The 22547-nt window shown below is 34.8% G+C and overlaps 2 protein-coding genes across 2 annotated transcripts in view; both read left to right on the top strand.

The window, feature by feature from the left end:
* Window positions 1-22198, top strand: part of EEF1AKMT2 (EEF1A lysine methyltransferase 2) — a 27478-nt gene extending 5280 nt beyond the window's left edge. Inside the window, exons 3-6 of the mRNA XM_082407115.1 lie at window positions 13881-13905; window positions 14440-14547; window positions 17667-17883; window positions 21534-22198. Coding sequence (XP_082263241.1) covers window positions 13881-13905; window positions 14440-14547; window positions 17667-17883; window positions 21534-21628 — 445 coding nt within the window. The 3' untranslated portion in view covers window positions 21629-22198. The remainder of the gene's footprint in view (window positions 1-13880; window positions 13906-14439; window positions 14548-17666; window positions 17884-21533) is intronic.
* The window catches only part of FAM53B (family with sequence similarity 53 member B), a 128268-nt gene continuing 127307 nt past the window's right edge, over window positions 21587-22547 (top strand). The window contains exon 1 of the mRNA XM_082407366.1: window positions 21587-21722. The gene's annotated coding sequence lies outside the window, so the exon portion shown is untranslated. The remainder of the gene's footprint in view (window positions 21723-22547) is intronic.

Here is a 22547-nt window from a genome sequence, read left to right as displayed (position 1 = left end):
AAGCAGTCTTACCACTTACCTTGAGAAGTCACATGGTACAAAAGGGAGGCTGCATGGGCTGTGAGAAAGCACTAAATGAGAAGCCAGGGGATCTGAGTCCTAGTCTTGGCCCTTCTTGCTTTTGTCTCAACCTTGAGCAAGCCACTTTTTTTTCTGGACTTCAGTTCTTTCCTAAAGATTTTGACTAGGTGATTTGTGTTGGTTTCTTCTAGCTCAAAACTCTGGAAATCTGTATGTATAAAAGGAAGATGTTTTTTTTTTTACATTTCCAGTAGGACATATATCCCTTTTCTTAGGTGAGCATATGGTTTTTGAAGAGTGTTTTGTATATGGTTTGAAAAGAGCATTTTGTCCATGGAACTGAGTTTTGGTACAGGTTCTACTATTAGCTAAACCATCACTGTTAATGCCTGTAGTGTATCATTGCTCTGCCAAGTGCTGTGGAGGAGGTGTAAGACTTAGCCTTCATCCTAGATGGTTTTACTGTTTCAGTTTGTAAGGATATCTGCATAACAGTGAAACTTGCTAAGTGACTACCACCTGCCAAGCCTGTGGTAGGCACTGGCAGTATGAAAATTTAGACCTTGTGCTTGAGTTGTTCACAGTATAATAGAGGATAGACTGACATAGACATAAATAGCTAAAATGCTGTAGCTTGATGTATGCAATAATAGATATACTGAGTATAGGAAAGGGAGTGATTTGGGGAAGAGGGATAGGAAGGGTCTTGGAGGAGCTAATATCCAAGTTGGGTGGAAATTGTGTTGAGTGTGGGTAGAGTGTAAAGAGGGAGAGAATTTCAAGAAGTGGAAACATAATCTAAAGGCATGAAGGTTCTGGCCCTATAAATAATTTGGTAAATTAGAATATAAAGTGTATGTGTGAGATAGACAGAGATGAGGTTTAGATTAAAGGTAGGAGCCATATCATATGCCATGCCTAAGAGCTTAGATTTTACTTTTAGTCTATGGGGAGCCATTAAAATGTTTGAAGCAGTGAAATGTGATTAGAAAAAATTGTAATAAATTTTTTTGAAACAAGGTGCAGCGTAAGTACATTAAAGTGCACAAACCAAAAGAGTATGGCTCAATGAATTATTACAAAGTGAACACACCTATCACCCTAATCAAGAAATAGAATATTACAGACTCTAGAAGCCCCCCTTAAACTCCCTGCTAATCCTCTCTAAATTGCTCCTCCTTCCTCTCTAAAGGTAACTACAAGGAGTTTTAACATCATTGATTAATTTGTCTGTTTTGGATATATAAATGGAAATCTTCAGTATGTTCTTTCTGGTGTCTTTCACTCAACATTCTGTGAGATTCACTCAACTTGTACATAGCAGTTCATTCGTTTTTGTTGCTGTATATGAATCCTTTGTACTGTTATACCACAATTTTATTTATTCATTCTGTTGTTTACCTGTAGATACTTTCGGATTCTAATAGCTTACTTGTAGAGGTTAATGATTTATCCTTTGAGACTAGCAGTTTAACTATAGATTCTTTTATATTTTCTACATATATAATTATGCAAACTATAAATAATGATAGTTTTATTTCTTCCTTTCCAATCCTTTGTAACTTTTCCCCCCTTATGACACTGTTTGGGACCTTTGGGAGAATGTTGAAAAGAAGTGGTGACAGAAGGCATCCTTGTCTTTTTCGCCCTTTTCAGAGAATACGTTCAGTGTTTCACTGTTAGGTATGATGTTATCTTGTAAGTTAGTTTTGTAGATAACTGTTATCAGACTTCAGAAGTTTCCTCCTGTTTCTCCTTTGCTAACGGTGTGTGTGCGTGTGTGTTGTTGTTGATTAAATGTTTTTCCTGTATCTGTTGAGGTAACCATATGAATTTTTTCCTTTATTCTATTCATGTAGGTGAATTACATTGATCATTTTCAAATGTTAAGTGCATTTCTGGAATAAACCCAACTTATATATATATTACTGGATTCAGTTTGTTAATATTTTGTTTAGAATTTTTGCAACTTTGTCCATGAGGGAGATTGTCCTGTAATTTTCCTTTCTTGTAGTGTCCTTGTCAGGGTTTGGTATCAGGTTATGCTGACATCATTAAACGAGAATCTATTTTTTGAAAGAGTTTGTTGACAATTGTTTTTTCTTCCTTAAATGTTTGGTAGAATTCACTGGTGAAGCTACCTAGATGTGGAGTCGCTTTGGGAAGTTTTTTTCTTTTTTAATGTGAACTTACTGAATAAAGTATAACATCCATGTAGAAAAGTGAATAGGTCATAAGTGTACAGCTTTTACAAAATGAACACTTGTGTGTAACTCACCAACCTGATCAACAAATAAAACATTATTAACACCATAGAAGAAGCCTCCTTGTGTCCCCTCCCACTCATTCCCTCCTAAAGGTAATGATTATTTTGACTTCTGTCATCATAAGTTAGGCTGTTTTTCATGTCAGCTGTACTGGTTTCTCACTGTGGTTTTAATTAGCATTTTCCTAATGACTAATGATGTTGATTACCTTTTCATGTGCTCATTTGCCATCTGTATATCTTTGGTGAAATGTGTGTTCAAATCTTTGGCCTATTTTTAAATTGGGTTGCCTGTTTACTTATTAAGATTTGAGGATTCTTTATGTATTGTGGATATAAGTTCCTTGTCAGGTATGTGATATGCAAATGTTTTCTCTCATTTGTTCGCTTGTTTTTTTTCATTCTCTTTAACAATATCTTCTGAAGAGCAGAAGTTCATTTTTATGAAGTCAAATTTATTAATTTTTTCTTATATGGATCGTGCTTTTGTTGTCATATTAAAGAACTCTTTGCCTAACTTAAGGTCACATAGGTCTTCTAGGTTTTCTTCTAAAAGTTTTAAAGTTTTACATTTTACATTTAGATCTATTATTTGTTTTGAATTAATTTTTGTAGAAGGTTTGAGATACTGGTTGGGGTTATTTTTTTGGCATGTGAATGTTGAATTGTTCCATCCGTCATTTGTTGAAAAGATTATCTTTTTTCCATTTCATTGAGTTTTGCCTCTTTTTGACTTGATATGAATAGTATCTTTGGGTATGCACTTTTTTGATATGGTTTCTTTTGCTGAGCATGGATTTGTTAGGTTTATCCATGGTCTTTCATATTGTGTGTAGCACTAGAGTGCTTCATTTCATTGCGGTTAGTACTGTATTATATGAAAATACCACAGTTTATTTATTGATTTAGTCATTCATTCATTTTACTCATTCATTTTCCTGTTGATGGTCATTTGACTCATTTCCAGCAGTGTGTTATTATGAATACTGCCAAACAGTTTTCCAAATTGGTTGCACTAGTTTGCACTCCTACTGGCAGTTTGTGAGAATTCTAGTAGCTCCACATCCTTGCCAACACCTGCTCTTGTCAGCTTATCCAATTTCAGTGATTCTGGTAGGTGTGTAGTGGTATCTTGTGGTTTTATTCTCATTTCCCTGATGACTAAGGATATTGAGCATATTTTCTTATGCTGTCTATTTGGCTATTTTTTGTGAAATGCCTCTTCAAGCTTTTGCCTATTTAAAAATTGGGTTGCCTTTCTTTTATTGATTTGTAGGAGTTTTTTATATATTCTGTGTATATAACCTTTGTATCTGGTGTGTCGCTTGTCTCTTCACTTTTGTAATAGTATCTTTTAAAAAAAAATTTATTTATTTATTTGGCTGCGCCAGGTCTTAGTTGCAGCATGCATGATCTTTCTTGCCGCGTTTCCTTGCGGCACGTGGGATCTTTTTAGTTGTGGCATGCAGGATCTAGTTCCCTGACCAGGAGTCAAACCTGGGCACCCTGCATTGGGAGCTTGGAATCTAAACTGCTGGACCACCAGGGAAGTCCCTGTAATAGTATCTTTTGATGAACAGAAGTTCTTTGATTTTACTAAAGTTTAATATATCATTTAAAAATGGTTAGTGCTTTTGAATATTGTATAGTAAATCTGCCTACCCAGAGTCAAAAAGATATTTTCCTATATGTTTTTCTAGAAGCTTTGTTGTTTTCCTTTTCACATTTAGGTCCCAATTAATTGCTGTGTATGTTGTGAGGTAGAGTTAAGGTTTATTATTTTTTTTCCCTATGAATATTCAGATAACCCAGCACCACTAATTGAAATGTCTGCTCTTTCCCCCACTGCACTGTAGGGGTGCCTTTGTCATAAGTTCAGTAATGGTATGTGTTTGGGTCTGTTTCTGGATCCTCTGTTCTATTCCTTTGGGTCTGTTTGTTCATCCTTATGCCAGTGCCAAATTGTCCTAATTACTGCAGCTTTGTAAGTCTCCCCATTTGGTTAATGTAAGTTCTCCAACTTTGATAGCTTTTCCATTGTTGTCTTGTATGTTGTTAGTTAGCTCTTTGCATATTTATTTAAATTTTAGAATCATCACTTTTCAGGAAAAAAAAACCCACCCTGGGATTTTGATTAGGATTGTATTGAATTTATGGATCAGTTTGAGGAGGATTTACATGTTTGTAGTACTGAGTGAATCCATGAACATGATGTATTCCTCCATTTATTTAGTTCTTAATTTTCTCTCAATAGTGTTTTGTCTGTACAGAGATTTTCTGTACAGAGATCTTATATATTGGGTTGGCCAAAAAGTTTGCTCGGTTAATGAATACATTGTTCAATAAAATTCTTGGTGAAAATGAAAAATGTGTCTTATTTTTACTTAAAACCGAACAGGGACTTCCCTGGTGGTGCAGTGCTTAAGAATCCGCCTGCCAATGCAGGGGACACGGGTTCGAGCCCTGGTCTGGGAAGATCCCACATGCCGCGGAGCAACTAAGCCTGTGTGCCACAACTACTGAGCCTGCGCTCTAGAGCCCGCGAACCACAACTACTGAGCCTGCGTGCCACAACTACTGAAGCCCGTGCGCCTAGAGCCCGTGCTCCGCAGCAAGAGAAGCCACCGCAATGAGAAGCCCACGCACCACAACGAAGAGTAGCCCCTGCTCACCGCAACTAGAGAAAGCCCGTGCGCAGCAACGAAGACCCAACGCAGCCAAAAATAAATACATTTATTTAAAAAAACCAGATAACCAGCACAACTTTTTGGCCAGCCCAGTATTTTTCCTTGGTTGATTCCTAGATTTTTTTGTTGTTGTAATTATTATTGTTATGCTTTTAAATTTTATTTTCTAATAGTTCATTGCTAATATGTATAAGTACAACAGATTTTTATATTGATCTTGTATCCAGTAAGTCACACATTAATTCTAATAATTTATTTGTAGATTCTTTTGGATTTTCTATAAAGATTGTAATGTCATGTGTAAATAGTAGTTGTATTTCTTCTATTCCATTCTTAATATTTTGTTTATTAAAATGCTGTGCAGTCTCTAGGTCAACATTAAATAGAAATTGTGAAGGCAGATAGCCTTCTAACACTGCCTATTAAAAGAGGAAAGCTTCTAATATTTCACTGTTAAATATGATGTTAGCTCTAGGTTTTTATAGGTAGTCATCCAGATTGAGGCTGTTACTTTATATTCTAGTTTGTTAAGAGTTTTTAATCATAATGGGTGTTGAACTTGATCAGTTGCTTTCTTTAGTATTCATTGATATGATCAAATGATTTTTCTTCTTGATTCTGTTAGAGTTGAACTGATTGATTTTGGTGGGGGTCCTCAATTTTTTAAAAAAATAAATTTATTTATTTTATTTATTTATTTTTGGCTGCGTTGGGTCTTAGTTGCTGTGTGCGGGCTTTCTCTAGTTGCGGTGAGCGGGGGCTACTCTTCGTTGCGGTGTGTGGGCTTCTCATTGAGGTGGCTTGTCTTGTTGCGGAGCACGGGCTCTAGGTGCGTGGGCTTCAGTAGTTGTGGCACGCAGGCTCAGTAATTGTGGCTCACGGGCTCTAGAGTACAGGCTCAGTAGTTGTGGCGCAGGGGCTTAGTTGCTCTGCGGCATGTAGGATCTTCCCAGACCAGGGCTCGAACCTGTGTCCCCTGCATTGGCAGGCGGATTCTTAACCACTGCGCCACCAGGAAAGCCCCTCAGTTTTTTTTTTATTGACATTTTTATTGAGATAATTGTAGTGATTGACTGTTCAATGTTACAACAAATTTCCATTCCTGAAGTAAACCAAGTTTGATTGTGGTGTATTATCCTTTTCATATATTGTTGGATTTGATTTGGTAGTATTCTACTTAGGAATTATATAGCTTCATGAGAGAGCTTAGCCAGTAATTTTCCTTACTTGCAATTTTATTTTTATTTTTAAAAGTATTTATATATTTATTTTTGGCTGCGTCGGGTCTTAGTTGCGGCATGCGGGCCGTCTAGTTGCGCTTACTTGCAATTTTAATGTAAAGTTTTTGTATCAAGGTTATGCTGGTCTAATAAAATGAGATGAGACTTGTCTCTCTTTTTATTTTTTTCAGAGGATTTTTGTAGGATTAGCTTTGTTTCTTTCTTAAATGTTTGGAAGAATTCATGGTGACATTCTCTGGATGCTATCTTGATTAGTGTAGCTTTTTAGTAAATCTTAAAGTTGGGTAGTGTGATTCTCTCAACTTTATTCTTCTTCAAATGTTGTTTTGGCCATTCTAGTTCCTTTACCTTTCCAAATAAATTTAAGAATTAGTTTGTAAATATCTACAAAAGAATCTGTGCTGAAAATTTCATTGAAATTGAGCTAAATCTATGATTTGAGGAGAATCGACATCTTTACTATCTTGAGTCTTCCAATTCATGAACATGATGTGTCTCTTCATTTATTTAGGTCTTCCTGGATTTCTTTCCTCAGCATTTTTTGGTTTTCATTCAGCATGCAGATCCTGTGCATATTTTTTGGACTTATACCTATGTATTTTTTTTTGGAGTATTTAAAATGGTATTGCTTTTTGAAATTCAGTTTCCAATTGTTTATTGCTAGAAATATGGTTGATTTTTGTGTTGCCTTTGTATCCTGTAATCTTGCATTTTATTAGTTCTAGGAGGTTTAAGTGGATTTTCTGGGATTTTCTATGTAGACAGTCATGCCATTTGTGAACAGGGACAGTTTTATTTCATTCTTTCCAATACACATGCCTTTTTTTTTGTCTTGCCTGATTACACTACCTAGGTCTTCCAATACAATATTGACTAGGACTGGTGATGGCACATTCCTGCCTTGTTCCCATCTTAGGGGGAAAGTCTTCAGTTTTTCACCATTAAGGATGATGTTAGCTGCAGGATTTTATTAGATGCCCTTTATCAGGTTGAAGAAGTTCCCTTGTATTTCTAGGATGTATTTCTTGAATTTCGTTAAAAAAATAATAAAATAAAATAAAATTTTTTTGCATCAGTGAATATAATCATGAGGTTTTTTTTCTTTAGACTGTTAATATGGTGGATTATATTAATTGATTTACAGATATTGAACCAGTATTGCACTTGTGGAATAAGCCCCATTTGGTCATAATGTATAATTCTGTTTCTATATTGCTAGATTCAATTTGCTACCATTTTGTTGAGAACTTTTACATCTGTATTCTTTTTTCTTAAGATTTTTTTTGGGGACTTCCCTGGCGCAGTGGATAAGACTCTGCACTCCCAGTGCAAGGGGACCCGGGTTGGATCCCTGGTCAGGGAACTAGATTCCACATGCATGCCACAACTAAGAGTTCGCATGCCACAACTAAGGAGCCCGCCTGCCACAACTAAGACCTGGCACAACCAAATAAATAAATAAATAAATTTTAAAAAAGATTTTTTTGATGTGGACCATTTTTAAAGTCTTTATTGAATTTGTTACAATGTTGTTTCTGTTTTATGTTTTGGTTTTTTGGCTGCTAGGCATGTGGGATTTTAGCTCGACCAGGGATTGAACCCGCACCCCCTTCATTGGAAGGTGAGGTCTTAACCACTGGACTGCCAGGGAATTCCCTACATCTGTATTCTTGAGGGATATTGGTCTGCAGTTTCCCTGCAGTCCTGTATTACCTTTATTTGGTTTTGGCCTCAGGGCATTGATGGCCTTATAAAACGAGTGGGGAAGAATTCCCTCCTTTTTAAATTTTTTTAAGATATTGTGTAGCACTAGTGTTATTTCTTCTTGAGTGTTTGGTAGAATTTGCAATTAAACCATTTAACCCGGAGATTTCTTTTCTGAAGGTTTAAAATATGAATTAAATTTCTTTAATTGTCACAGTCCTATTTAGGTTATTTATTTCATTTGAGTGAGTTTGTGTGGTTTGTGGTTTTTGAGGAATTAGTCCATTGTGAATTTGTGTGTATAGAGTTCTGCACGGTATTCTCTTATTATCCTTTTAAAGTCTGTTGGGTCTGTATTGAAATCCCCTTGTTCATTCCTAATGTTGGTAACTTGTGTCTTCTCTCTTTTTTTCTTTGATAGTGATGCTAGAGATTCATTTTTTCTATCTTTTATAAAAATTTGCTTTTGTTTGCATTGACTTTCTCTGTTGCTTTTATGTTTCAATTTCAATAAGTTCTGCTCTTAATTTTATTATTTTTTCATTCTTTTTGCTTTTAATTTATTCTTGTTCTTTTTTTCTAGCTTCTTAAGGTAGAAGCTTAGATTATTGATTTGGGACTTTCCTTCTTTTCTCATGTAAACATTTAATGATATAAATGCTATAAATTTTCCTGTAGGTGCTCCTGCACCATACAAATTTTGATATGCTGTATTTTTATTTTCTTCTTCTTTTTTTTTTTTTTTTGGCTGTGCCGTGAGTCTTGCGGGATCTTAGTTCCCCAACCAGGGATTGAACCCGGGCCGCTAGCTGTGAAAAGTGTGGAGTCCTAACCACTGGACCACCAGGGAATTCTCTAGTTTTCTTCTTTGATCCAGATTATTTAGAATTCTGTTGTTTAATTTCCACATGTTGTGGATTTTTCTCTTTCTGCTTTTGACTTCTAATCTAATTCAATTATGTCAGAGAACATATTTTGTATGATTTAAATTCTTTTAAATGTATTACTTTGTTTTATGATCCAGGATATATCCATCTTGGTGAATGTTTCATGTGCACTTGAAAAAAACGTGTATTCTGCTGTTACTGGATAGAGTATTCTGTATATGTTAACTAGACTTATGGTGTTTGATGGTGTTGGTCATTTCTATACCTTTACTGATTTTCTGTCTATTCTATTAATTATGGAAATAGTAATGTTGAAGTGTCTGACCATATTGGTAGATTTGTCTATTTTAACTTTTATTTCTGTCAGTTTTTGCTACATGTATTTTCAAACTCTGTTGTTCAGAGGATACACATTTAGGATTGTATTTGTTTGTGTATTGATGAATTGACCGGTTTATTGTATAATGTTCCTCTTTAACATTGGTAGTTTTCTTTACTTTGATTTTACTTTGATGCTAATAATAAAGCCACTCCAGCTTTTTAAAAAAATTGAGATATAATCCACATACCATAAAATCTACCCTTTGAAAGTGGTTTTTAGTATATTCACAAATTTGTACAACCATCGCCACTATTTTAATTCCTGAAGATTTTCATCACCCCAAGAAGAAACCCTATATTCATTATCATTCACCCCTTATTCCTCATTCCCTTCAACCCCTGGCAACCACTAATCTACATTCTGTGTCTGTGGATTTGTCTATTCTGGGCATTTCATATAAATGGAATCATCAATATGTAGTCTTTTGTGTCTGGCTTCTTTCATTTAACATAATGTTCTCAAAGTTCATCCATATTGTAGCATGTATCAATACTTTTTTCCTCTTCTTGTCCAATTAATATTCTGTTGGATGGGTTTACCACATTTTGTTTATCCACTCACCAGTTGATGGACATTTAAGTTGTTTCTGCTTTTTGGCTATTATGAAAAATGCTGCTGTGAAAATTCATGTATAAGTTTTTGTGTGGACATATGTTTTCATTTCTCTTGGGTATATACCCAGGTTCATATGGTTACTCTATATTTAACCTTTTGAGAAATTGCTAGACTGTTTTCACAGTGGCTACACCATTATACACTTCCATGTGCACTGTATGTGAGTTCCAATTTTTCCATATTCTCACCAACGCTTTTTATTATCTTTTTGATTGTAGCCATCCTTGTGGGTGTGAAGTTCAACTTTTAAAAATTAGTTTTTGCATGGTATATCCTTTTCTATTCTTTCTCTTTGAACCAGCCTATATCATTATATTTGAAGTGAGTTTCTTGTAGCCAGCATACAGTTGGGTCATGTTTTTTTATCCTTTCTAATAATCTCTATCCTTTAATTGATATACTTAGAACATTTGGATTTAGGTCTACCATTTTATTATTTCCTTTCTCTTTGTTACCTCTGTTTTTTCATTCTTCCCTTTCTCCTTTTCTGCTTATTTTGGTTTATTTGAACATTTTTTAGTATTCCATTTTAATTAGATATATCTATTTGTATAAATGTCTTTGTATAGTTTCTTTAGTGGTTGCTGTAATGACTATCTTTTTGGCTTTTTTAGTGGTTGCTGTATGATTATAATATACATACTTTATTTCACAATCTACTTAGAATCAATGTTTTGCCGTTCCACGTGGAATGTGGAAAACCTTAACCACCTGTGAGTTTTTTAATCTTCCCTTCTTTATATTGCAGTTGTCTTAAATACTACCTTTACATTGAAAATCCTGTAGGATAATGTGATAATACTTCCTTTCAAAGGAGAATAGTAGTTAATTATGTTAACACAGATATTTACTTTCACAGCTTTTTTCTTCCTGATCTTCCAAGTTTGTTTGTTTGTTTGTTTGTTTTGGTATTATTTACCTTCTGTCTAAAGAACTTCCTTCAGGAATGATTTTAGAGCAGCTTTCCTGGCAAGAAATTTTCTTAGTGTTTCTTCACCTGAGAATGTCTTTATCTCACTTTCATTCCTGAGAGATGTTTTTGCTGAATATAGAATTCTGAATTAACTGTTCTTTCATTACTTTAAAAATGTTGTGTGACCTCCATAGTTTTTGATGAGAAATCTGCAGTCATCTGAATTGTTGTGTTCCTGTAAGTAATGCATCAGTTTTCTAGATGCTTTCAAGATTTTTTCCATTGTCTTTTAGTTTTTACCAGTTTAATTATGTACTGCTGCTTGGATTTCTTTCTCCTTATCCTGTTTGGGGTTCACTGAGCTTTTTGAATCTGAGAACTTAAGTCTTTTGCCAAATTTGGGACGTTTTCAGCCTTTATGTTTTCAATTTTTTTTTTTTTCCCCCCTGAATCACATTCTCCTTTCTTTTTGAGAGTCTGTAAATATCAATGTTAAGCCTCTTTGTATTGTCCCACAGGTCCCTGAAGCTTTGGGACCTGTTCATTTTTTTCCAATTATTTTTCTCTGTTGATTAGATTTGATAACTAGTATTGATGTGTCTTCAAGTTCATTGAGTTTTCTTCTGTCATTTCCATTATGTTATTGAGTCCACATACTGCAGTTGGCTGATAGTCTCCTAAGGCTCTTTTAAGTTCTCCCTACACTTTTTCTTTATGTAACTTGGTGATTTATTTGTTGTAGAAGGTAGTTTATTAGTCTCAAATGATTTACCACAGTGTGGACTTTCTAATTGTATCTCTGTAGTATTATTTAACATGTTTTCTGTCCCCTGTGTTTTCTGTAGGTTGGAAGTTAAATCTAGAATAAGGGTCAGCAAACTATAGTTTATGAGTCAAATCTAAGCTTCCCCTGTTTTTATAAATATTTCTTGGAATACAGCTTTGTCTGTAGCTGCTTATGTGCTACAGTAGTAGAGTTGAGTAGTTGTGACAGGGGTTGTATGACTGGGAAAGCATAAAATATTTATGTTCTGTTCCTTTAAAGAAAAGGTTTGTTTACCTCTGATCCATAGATTTTTATCAAATTCAGTTTTTTTAAAACAAGTAAGTTCAATAGGTGGTCATGTATATTTGCCTATGTGACACATAATGTTTAGTTTTCTGTATTTTTGTGATGTTAACAATCATTGCTTATATTCGGTGCTTTTTCAGTGACCACCTACATTTTTGATGGATACACACACACACACACACACACACATGCACACACACTTTTTTTTTTTTTTCTGGGTATATAATTTTAGATTGACATTTTCCTTTTGTTGTTTTCTGGCTTCCATTCTTTATGACTTATTGCCAGCCGTCAGTCTTACTGTTGGTATTTTGCAGGTAATCTGTCGCATTGTATCCCCCACCCCACTCTCTGAATGCTTTTGAGATTTTTCTGATTTTGGTTTTCATCAGATATATTATACTATTTGTATATAATATAAATTATATGTTTTATCAGATATATTATATATTATACTATACTATCTTTGTTTTTATCATGCCTTGAGTTTATAGTGCTTCTTGAATCTGGCTTGGGATCCTTTTTCAAAATTAGAAAGTTCTCAGTCATATGTCATTTTCTCTTCTGCCCTATTCTTATTTCCTCTTTTTCTAAGACTCCTATTATATATATTTAGATCTTATACTCTGTGCCATATTATGTCTTTTATGTTCTTTCCTGTTTTTAATTTTCCATCCTTCTGTCATTCTGTGCTTAAAGTGGTATTTTCTTCTGACTTTTCTTTCACTTTACTATTTTGTGTGTGTGTGTCCAATCTGCTATCAAGCCCATCCTTGAGTATCTTAATCACTGCATTTTAAAATTCTCTTATTTGTATGTTTGTTATAGTTTTCTGTTCTCTGTCACAATTCTCCAAATTGTCATTTATTTCAGTTTTTTAAATATGTTTCTGATCATTCTTTTATTTGAGTCTCCTGTGGGTCTTTTGCTAATGTAAGTTTTTTCCCTTTGGTTTTTGGTCATTTATTATTTCCTTGAATGTCTGCTTATTTCTCACTGAGTGCCAGAAATTGAATGTGAAAAATGTTGGCAGTAGTTTGAGGATGATTGTTCTAGAAACTTAAAACATCTATATATGATTTTTATAAATTCTAAGGAAAAATAAACAGGCTTGGAGAAGAAGGAACTGGTAAGAGTCAATTAATAGAATCATCCTGCATTCTAGGTCTGATAAAGAAGGAAATGAGGGAAACTGGGGGAAAATGAAGATCTTGAAGAATATGGATTGAGATCACTAAAAGAATAGGAGGTTGGCATCAAAGAAGGGATATTAGACCTTAAGACTAAAAATAAAAATGATCAAAGGGAGCAAAATGCTCTGTGGAAAATAATTGTTGTGTTACTTGAGTTTAGATTAGGAATCAGTCACTTAGGGTTGAGAAGTCTAAATAAGTCTTAAATGGATGGTGTTGGAGTAGGTTAAGTAGTTTTGAAGAGGAAGTAACCATCTAGTAAATGGTGAAGAGGTGGAAGAGAATTTCAGGCTACACTTTACTTTTTTTTAAAATATATTTTTCTTAACCATATTTGCTTATTTATTTATTTATTTTTATTTTTTTTTATGGCTGTGTTGGGTCTCCGTTTCTGTGCGAGGGCTTTCTCTAGTTGCGGCAAGTGGGGGCCACTCTTCATTGCGGTGTGCGGGCCTCTCACCATCGTGGCCTCTCTTGTTGTGGAGCACAGGCTCCAGACACGCAGGCTCAGCAACTGTGGCTCACGGGCCCAGCCGCTCTGCGGCATGTGGGATCCTCCCAGACCAGGGCTCGAACCCATGTCCCCTGCATTGGCAGGCAGATTCTCAACCACTGCGCCACCAGGGAAGCCCCCCAGGCTACACTTTACTTTGCAACTTCTGTTCTTCTTCAGATTTCCTTTGAAATTTTCTTTAGTCTGATTGGTCTAACAATGTTCAGCATAGTTAGGGGTGAAGACCAGAGGCCATCATGCTTCTGCCTCAGGCTCCACACACCCTTAGATGGGTTAGTATGGTTAGTAAACAGCTGGACTGCAGGTTTAGTCTCAAACCTTTTAAGTCCAGTGAGCTTTCTTTAACTCTTTGGGGGTGTTAATACCTGCCCAATTTATCTCACAGGTTTTTTGTAAAGGTCTACTGGAATGTATGAAATATTTCAAAAACGAAAAATACTATACAAATGGAAGGTGGTTAATGATCACATGGTTGGTGGAGAATTGCATGATTTATAAGTACACTGCAGGAAAATTTTAAAAGCAAGAACTTATTACATACGCATTTAATTTATTCATGTAATTTAATTGTGTTAAGTAAAATTTATGACAGATTTTTGTGTGAATTAAAGCATATCAGCATTAGAAGTTAATACTACATTTTTCTGCTTTAGGGCCAAAATATGCATATATTCTCGTTGTCTTTAAGAAAATGAATTTCCTTTTGAAAAAGAAATCAAATATTATAAAAGAATAAATTGTCACTTTATATAAATTTAAACTTTTAGTTTCTATTTAGATTTTACAATAAAATTTAAACATTTTAGATTATTGGATGGTATATGTCATCTGATATATTAAAAAAATAAAACAGTCCCAGTCCTAAAGGAACATTATAATTCATAGGTAAAACAGTATTTAAAACTTCTGAAAACTAAAGTATAACATTATTTCTCTCTCCCTAGGCAAAATTTGGTTTCTCTAATATTACTGGAATTGATTACTCTCCTTCTGCAATACAGCTTTCTGGAAATATTATAGAGAAAGAAGGTTTATCTAACATTAAGTTGAAGGTAACTATTATTTATATTACTGTAACTGTTATTTTTATTTATAATAAGTTATAAAGTTTAAATGTTTCTGAAGTATATTAATTTACTGACATCTTTGAGCTCATAAATTAAGGGTCAATCATAAATAATCCAAAATGATACTTTTTAAGTGACAGTATTAAAATTTTCAGTCTAGTCAGTTTGGGAAAGTTATTTTCTCTTCTTCCTTGTGTGCAAGTCTGTTTATTCTTTCTCTCGCTCTTTTTTTTTACAAATACACACAAATAATAGCTAACTTCGGATTAACTAGATCAAAAAGTTGTAAATGCCTAAAGTAGTATAATGCCACCAAAGATTACACAATTTATTTTTTGCCCACTGATCTGTGAGGAGATGATGACTCTTGCATTTATATTTTTATCCCAGGCTTCTCCTTTGAGCTCTAGAATTATATAAACACTGCTTATTCTATAGTTCCACTTGGATAGCTAAAAGTCTCTTAGTTGGTCCAAAATGAAACTCTTGGTTTCTTCCTTAAACTTCTCACTCACCTCCCATCCCCTACCCCACTCTTTCCTTTAAATCCTATAACAGGGAATTCCCTGGCAGTCCTGTGGTTAGGACTTGGCGCTTTTACTGCTGTGGTCTGGGTGCACTCCCTGGTCGGAGAACTAGGATCCTGAAAGCCTCAAGGCGCCAACAACAACAAAAAATCCTATAGCCAGTTTTGTTGGTTTTATCTTCAGAGTATATCAGGAATGTGATCATTTCTTGATATTTCCACTGCTACCTCCCAGATCCAAGCCACCATCATTTCTCACTTAGATGACTGTAGTAGCCTCTTACTTAGCCTTCCTGTTTCCACTCTTGCCACCCTGCTGTCCATTACCACAGGGTAGCCAGAGTTAGTTTTTTAAATATAAATCAGCTTGTGTCACTTCCTTGCTTACAAGCCTCCAAGGGCTTCCCCGTTGCATTCAGAATGGGATCTGAACGCCCACCCAGCCTTACAAAGCCCCTTGTTTGGGCTTCCCCGGTGGCGCAGTGGTTGAGAGTCTGCCTGCCAATGCAGGGGACACGGGTTCGAGCCCTGGTCTGGGAAGATCCCACATGCCGCGGAGCAACTAGGCCCGTGAGCCACAATTACTGAGCCTGCGCGTCTGGAGCCTGTGCTCCGCAACAAGAGAGGCCGCGATAGTGAGAGGCCCACGCACCGCGATGAAGAGTGGCCCCCACTTGCCACATCTAGAGAAAGCCCTAGCACAGAAACGGAGACCCAACACAGCCATAAATAAATAAATAAATAAATAAATAAAAGACTTTCTATTAAAAAAAAAAAAAAAAAAGCCCCTCGTTTCTTACCTCTTCTTTATCACCAGTACTCCAGTCACACTGGCTTTCTTTCTGCTCCTGATACATGTCAGCCCTGTTTTTCTCCAGTCTTTATACCTGCTGCTCTCTGCCTAGAATGTTCTTGCCCCAGATCTTAGTTTGTTTGGCTCATTCTCATCATTCTGATCTCTGCTCAAATATCGCCTTCTTAAAGAGGTCTTGCCTGACTACCTTTTCCAAAACATTTCTCTTCCCAGTTGCTCACTGTCTTCATTATTCTTTTTTTGTCTGCATAGCACTTTATCTGAAGTAATTTGGTTCGCTTATTTATTGTTTGCCTCTCCTTTCAGAGAATATGAGAGAGATTCTCACACAGGGACCTTCTTTGCTTTGTTTGCAGTTACAGTCCCAGGGCCTGAAAAGTTCCTGCCTGTAATAGGTGTTTATGAAATAGCTGTTGAATAAATGAATGCTTTTTTTATAAATTTATATTTTAATTTATTCATTATTTTTGGCTGTGTTGGGTCTTCGTTGCTGCGCACGGGCTTTCTCTAGTTGCGGTGAGCGGGGGCTACTCTTCGTTGCGGTGCGCGGGCTTCTCATGGCGGTGGCTTCTCTTGTTGTGGAGCACGGGCTCTAGGCACGCGGGCTTCAGTAGTTGTGGCTCGCAGGCTCTAGAGCGCAGGCTCAGTAGTTGTGGCACATGGGCTTAGTTGCTCCACAGCATGTGGGATCCTCCCGGACCAGGGCTTGAACCCAGGTCCCCTGCGTTGGCAGGCAGATTCTTAACCACTGTGCCACCAGGGAAGTCCCACTAAATGAATACTTTTATATAGGCATTTAGGATAGGAACTTCTCCTAACTTCACTCTTAAGAGTGGTAGTCATTATTTTGCTTCAGGTGTAATGAATACTTTGATGTGCGTCAGGGGCAGGAAACCTATGTTCAAATGTATGTAAACATGTAATACACATTTTCAAGTCAAACAATAAGAGTTTTAGATAATACACTATTTATGATTATTTTAAGTTTATATGACTAATCACGAGCTAATTGCTTAATTACTTTTTCAAAGCAGCTTTTCAGAATTAAGTTTGTTGGCAAATTATTTTGAATATTTTATGAAATTGAGGCGGATCACTATTTCAAATGCTTCTAAAGTATCAGTAAGTTATTGAAGTTATTGAAAATGAATGAGATGCTGATACATGACTTTCAAAATCTGAAGTGCATGATATTCATAAAGTTAAGTAATTGCAGTTTAAACAGTCCTTTAATTGCTTAAGCTTTGTGCCATTCATTGTATCCATTAGTTGCTTTGTAAGCTGCTGAGTCAAGGCAAAAGAACTTTTGATTTACCGTGTTTACCTCAGGTCATACAGCTAGTAATGTCAGCTAAAAATCATCTTATTTCAAGTGCCTTGTTTGAGTTCCAGATATTTTTTTGTCATTTAAAAAAATATTTCAAATATTCTTTTTTCGACAGAAATAACTTTTTCATAAACCAGCCTTGTGAGCCCCATTTATGTGCTGGTATTAGGCAATACACCTGGCTTTGATTTGTTTCCAAATTTGTAGAGATTTGGAATGTCCAGGAAACACTGTCAGTCTTGCTTACTAATCTTAGCTTTAATGATCTTGGAATGAAGCACATAAAAGTTAGCTATAAAGTTGAAAATGTTTATTATATGTAAAATGCCATCATAAGTAATTGCTCTTTTTATCTGTAACTTTTTACAGATTGTTACTTAAATTCAGTAAATATTGTGTGTGAATTGTTCTCACATAGACATTGATTTTTAATATAGGTAGAAGACTTTTTGAATCCTTCCACAAAACTGTCTGGATTTCATATTTGTATTGACAAAGGGACTTTTGATGCCATAAGCCTTAATCCTGACAATGCAATTGAAAAGAGGAAGCAATATGTGAAATCTCTCTCCAGGGTGTTGAAAGTGAAAGGCTTTTTTCTAATAACCTCATGTAATTGGACCAAGGAAGAGTTGCTAAATGAATTCAGTGAAGGTAAATGGCTGTTATGTTGTTTAAATGTGTTCTTACCTCAGGTTTAATGCACTTAAATAGGTTTTTTTTTTTTCCATGGTGTTATAGTATTTTACTTTTCTATTTGTGGGAATCGCCTGCTTTTCTTCTTTGTTAATAACCATGGTAGTACTTTTAACTGTATATGCAAAGAGCAAAGAAATAATATTGGTTGAGATCCAGAGTCCTTTGTAAAATTTTCCAAGAAATCCTGGCAGTTAAGTACTAAAATTTATGAGCCTGTAAAAATTAAGTTCTTTGTTTAAGCTATATAATCTGTTATTTAGGGAATCAGACAAAGAAAGTGCATATATTGTGTTTCTGACTTCAGTGTACTGATATACTGGTAATTAGTAATAATAGTAATAATGCAGATGGTAGTAGTGTTTTTTAAAGTCTTGTGTGAGAGTTTTCATTTTATAGGTACTTTGTCTTGCCTAGTGGTCACTTAGATATTTAGGATTTTTCTTCTTGTTTTCAGTGTATATTCTTTTTTAACATCGCACAGAAACAAAATGTAGGAACTTAGAAGAATTACTACCTATTAATTCTTGAGGAAATCTCTACTTTTTGCAAGATTTGGTGCCAAGACAGGATCCTTTTTTGCCCCATTAGCAAAGTATAATTAGTGCTGTGTCTACTAAATGGGGATCTTGTAAGAATCGAGAATCTTTAATCCATACACAAATATTTTGAGCTCTTTGGAAGACTGTTTCTTGCATGGTTTAAGGATTATTTCACCTGTCACTTTACTCATGCAGTGCACAGGGCTTTCTGGGAAAGTACCTTGAGAATCTGTAACTATATATTGCTTGTTTTTTCCTTAGACTCCATTTCAGATTAGTATTGTTTTTTTTAAAGGAGTGGGAAGAATTTTCAGGTTGGAGTATTAATAAGTGATATGGTACTAAGTTTGTGGTTAAATTTTGAACCTCAGTTGTCACAAGCTAATGGGAAATGAATTTATAACTGTATTGCACGCGCTTTATCTCAGAGTTTGTTTTCTTTTTGGTAGTAAGGGAATAGGCAGTAGGAGGGAGAACACTTAACACATGTCCTTTTGTGTGCATTCGATGGCTTTGGCAGGTTATATAATGTAAAACTTGAAGTGTTTGAGGCTTGAAATGTGAGCTTCATTACTGTTGCCTCTGGAAAACAAGAATTATGTGATTTATTGTCTTTTATTTCATGTCATTAATTTTATTATCTTCTATGTTAAATTTGTTTCCTTTAGAACTGTTGAGGCCTCCTATCAATAGTCTTTCTTCTTGAAGCTTGACAGTTTTAATAAATGCTCAAAGTTACACTGTGTAGGGCAAGTTCCTTTCCTGGTTTTTAAATACAGGTGTTCTCTTTTATCCCTGGAACGACCAGACAAAAACATATTTGTCTGTCTTTCATAATGAGGAACAGACTTTAGCCTTGTAAAGAGTGATTAAAAATGTGTCTGTGTCTGAGAACTACTGAATAAATTCTTTAACTTCTGTTCAGTTTTAGAGCTTAATGCAGAATTTAAATAAGCGAAATGTTACAACAGGAAATGTTAAAGAAATAATTATAAACGATTGAAGATATTTTTCTAGGCATGCTTCTCTTAGAAAATGGTTTTTGGAGTTAGATAGATACAGGACACTAACAGAACACCTGCCATGCATCACTGCCAAGGGGCTTGTCACTAGCTTTGAAGATTGACTTCCATGGTCCCTTTTGCATTGAATAAAGATTGCTTCACTAATTTTTTTAAGGTTCTTTGCTTCTTTCCTAATTTGAAATGTAAATATTCATAAATCTGTTGAAATGAATTTTTCATTTTTCTTTTATAGCCCTATTTATATAAATATTTTGTGTTGCCGTTTGTTTTGGTGAGGATTACTTAATCATTTGGCAGACACTAGGATATTCTAATTTGATGTCCAAGGAACTTGACTTTCTTACAACTAGTGAATTAAAAAAAAAACCCCAAACCTATCTTACTGCAAAAGTAATCAGATTCATTATGAAAAAAATTTAAAATATCAGTAACCCCAACACATAAGTATATAGATTAAAATAATTAAAATTTATTATCTATCTCTGATATACAACCACTTTGTATTGTTGATATAATACATCAACATTTTGATGTTTTATCTACTGAAATATAAAACTTAAATTCTGTAGGGTTAGTCTAGGGAGTTAAAAGATTAGTCCTAGAAAATTCACCCAGACAGCTCCATTTTCTCTTGAGAATTTTTATTACGAAATATTTTAAGCGTATGTAAAATTTCAGAAAACAAATATAGGTGTGTACCCATGTACCCATCACAGTGGCTCTATTTTTTAGCATTAAAATGTATCGTATTATTTAAAAGGCCTGACCTTCTTTGGAAAAGTTTTCTTATGATCAGTTTTTGATGAGTATGTTAATATTTAGTTACTTGTTAAGATTTGGTGAAGCTTGATTAAGAATATGAATTATGAAGTAAAGTATAAAAAAACCAATTGATACAATAGTGTATATATCCATTTAAGCATTTTTTTCTGTTTACAAGAGTTATTTCAGCTTTAGCTCAAGACATGGAAACTTAGAAAATGCAGACACCTTCTCCCCCAAAAGAAAAAGAATTCTCCCAAACTGATAATCCCATCACTGAGAGAAAACCATGGTTAACTAAGAGTTAACCAACCTTCCACCCTTATTTGTCTTATTTGTTGAAAACAGAATAATAAAACATTAAATTTCCATTTAGTTTTATAGGTTAGGAGAACACCACATATTCTTATTTTAATCTTCACAAAATCACTGTAAGTTAGATAGGGGCAGTGATACCTGTAACCTCCTTGCATAGCAATTGAGGATTCTGGTTAAGGTAAATTGACCTTAATCTAGTAACCTTTCACCTAGTAAGTGGTAGAGCTGGGACTTGCACCCAGGATTTTTGAATACATGTTAAGTAAAAAAAAAAAAAAGAAATCACCCTGTGCTGCTTTGAAAGTTACTACTTCCTTACCTTCCCAAGTTCGGTTCAGTTTGGGTCTTGATCTTTGGTTACAAACTCTTTTTTTATTGTGGTAAAATATATATAACATAAAATTTACTATTTAGCCATTTTTAAGTTTATAGTTCTGTGGCATTAAGTACATTCTTATTGTTGTGCAACCATTGCCACCATCCGTCTCCAGGACTTTTTCATTTTTATTCCCATGTTACTTATCTTCTCTGTATTAAGTGCCTTTATATATCTGATTTGGATTAATTGACTTACTACATATAAAGCACTCAAAACAGTGCCGGATACGTGGTAAGACCTCAACACATGGTAATCTGCTTCCTACAACTAGATGGTAAAGGAGGCCACTGGAGATGCAGAGTTGAAGGGATGATAAACAGGGATGATAAACAGGATGGATGGAAAGCCTCTTTTTTCCAGTTTGATTTTGTCTGTTACTTGTTCATTTCAAAATGTTTTTGGGTGTATACACATATACACATATAGTATATAGGATAGAAGATCATAAAGTGAAATTTAGTCACAATTTGGAGTTTGGAATCACGTAATTTTGTAAAAGGTTCAAAAGTACATTGTTAATACAAATATCCCTTAACTGTGGGATTCAGTCCCTAATAAAAGTATTTTACTTTTGTCTGGCAGGATTTGAACTTTTTGAAGAGCTGCGGACACCCAGGTTCAGCTTTGGAGGCAGATCTGGAAACAGTGTAGCAGCACTGGTTTTCCAAAAAACGTGAGACTTTTCATTGGACAAATTCAGTTAGCTTTTTTAAAGAAGCTCTACATCAAAGTAAACCTGATACAGAAAATGCAAGTGCAAATAAATGTTTAGTAAGTACACAGAATGCACATGTTGAATAGATAAAATGGGTTGGTAAAAAAAATCATGAGCATGGAAGTAGTTCGGTTTTAGAGATCAACCAAGAATAATTTAAATTTTTCTTTTGTATTTGAGATGTAAATATTTTTCTTTCTGATTTAAAAAAATTTCCTGTAACTGCTGAACAGTTAAAAACTTTAAAGCAGTAAATGAATTTACAGATAGTATGTATTCTTGACTTTTGTGCCTTGGTAAAGGTGAATTGAATATAGCTATTTATGAATATATGACCAAGCTATTCCAGGGCCAGAATAATAAGCCAAACGACTTTCTTAATGTTTTATTAGACTATTATAAAACATAGTAAGTATGATATTTTGAGTTGAATAGGTTTTTAAAAAAAAATTATTTAATACCTGAGAAAATCCCCTAGCCCTTATGTGTGTAATTAAACAAAATCAGATAAATGTATCAGTTGATCAAGAAATATTTATTGAGCTTGTATTTTGTGGCTGATGATCTTCTACACACTGTGAGGGATAAATAGTAGAAGGAAAGACAACTAAGAGATACTGTTATATGCTGGCACTAGGTTAAGTTGTATTATCTTACTAAGTCATTGAATTCCCTCAATATCTTCTCGAGGCATGTATTACTTATTCCTGTTTCTACATATCAGATAGCTAGTACAAGATAGAGCCAGGATTCTTCTCTGGGTCTGACTCTAAAACCTGTTCTCTTCCCCTAGCGTATTTGCCTCCCAGGTCTAAGTCTCTGCCTTTACGGCATTTACAGTTCAGTTGGGGAACTAGGACTCGTACGTCGAAAATTCTGTT

Source organism: Balaenoptera borealis, assembly GCF_965194805.1.
Source record: "Balaenoptera borealis genome assembly, chromosome: 10".
Lineage (NCBI taxonomy): Eukaryota > Metazoa > Chordata > Mammalia > Artiodactyla > Balaenopteridae > Balaenoptera > Balaenoptera borealis.
The sequence above is the reverse complement of the archived record's forward strand: the minus strand, read 5'-3'. Positions and strand labels throughout refer to the sequence as shown.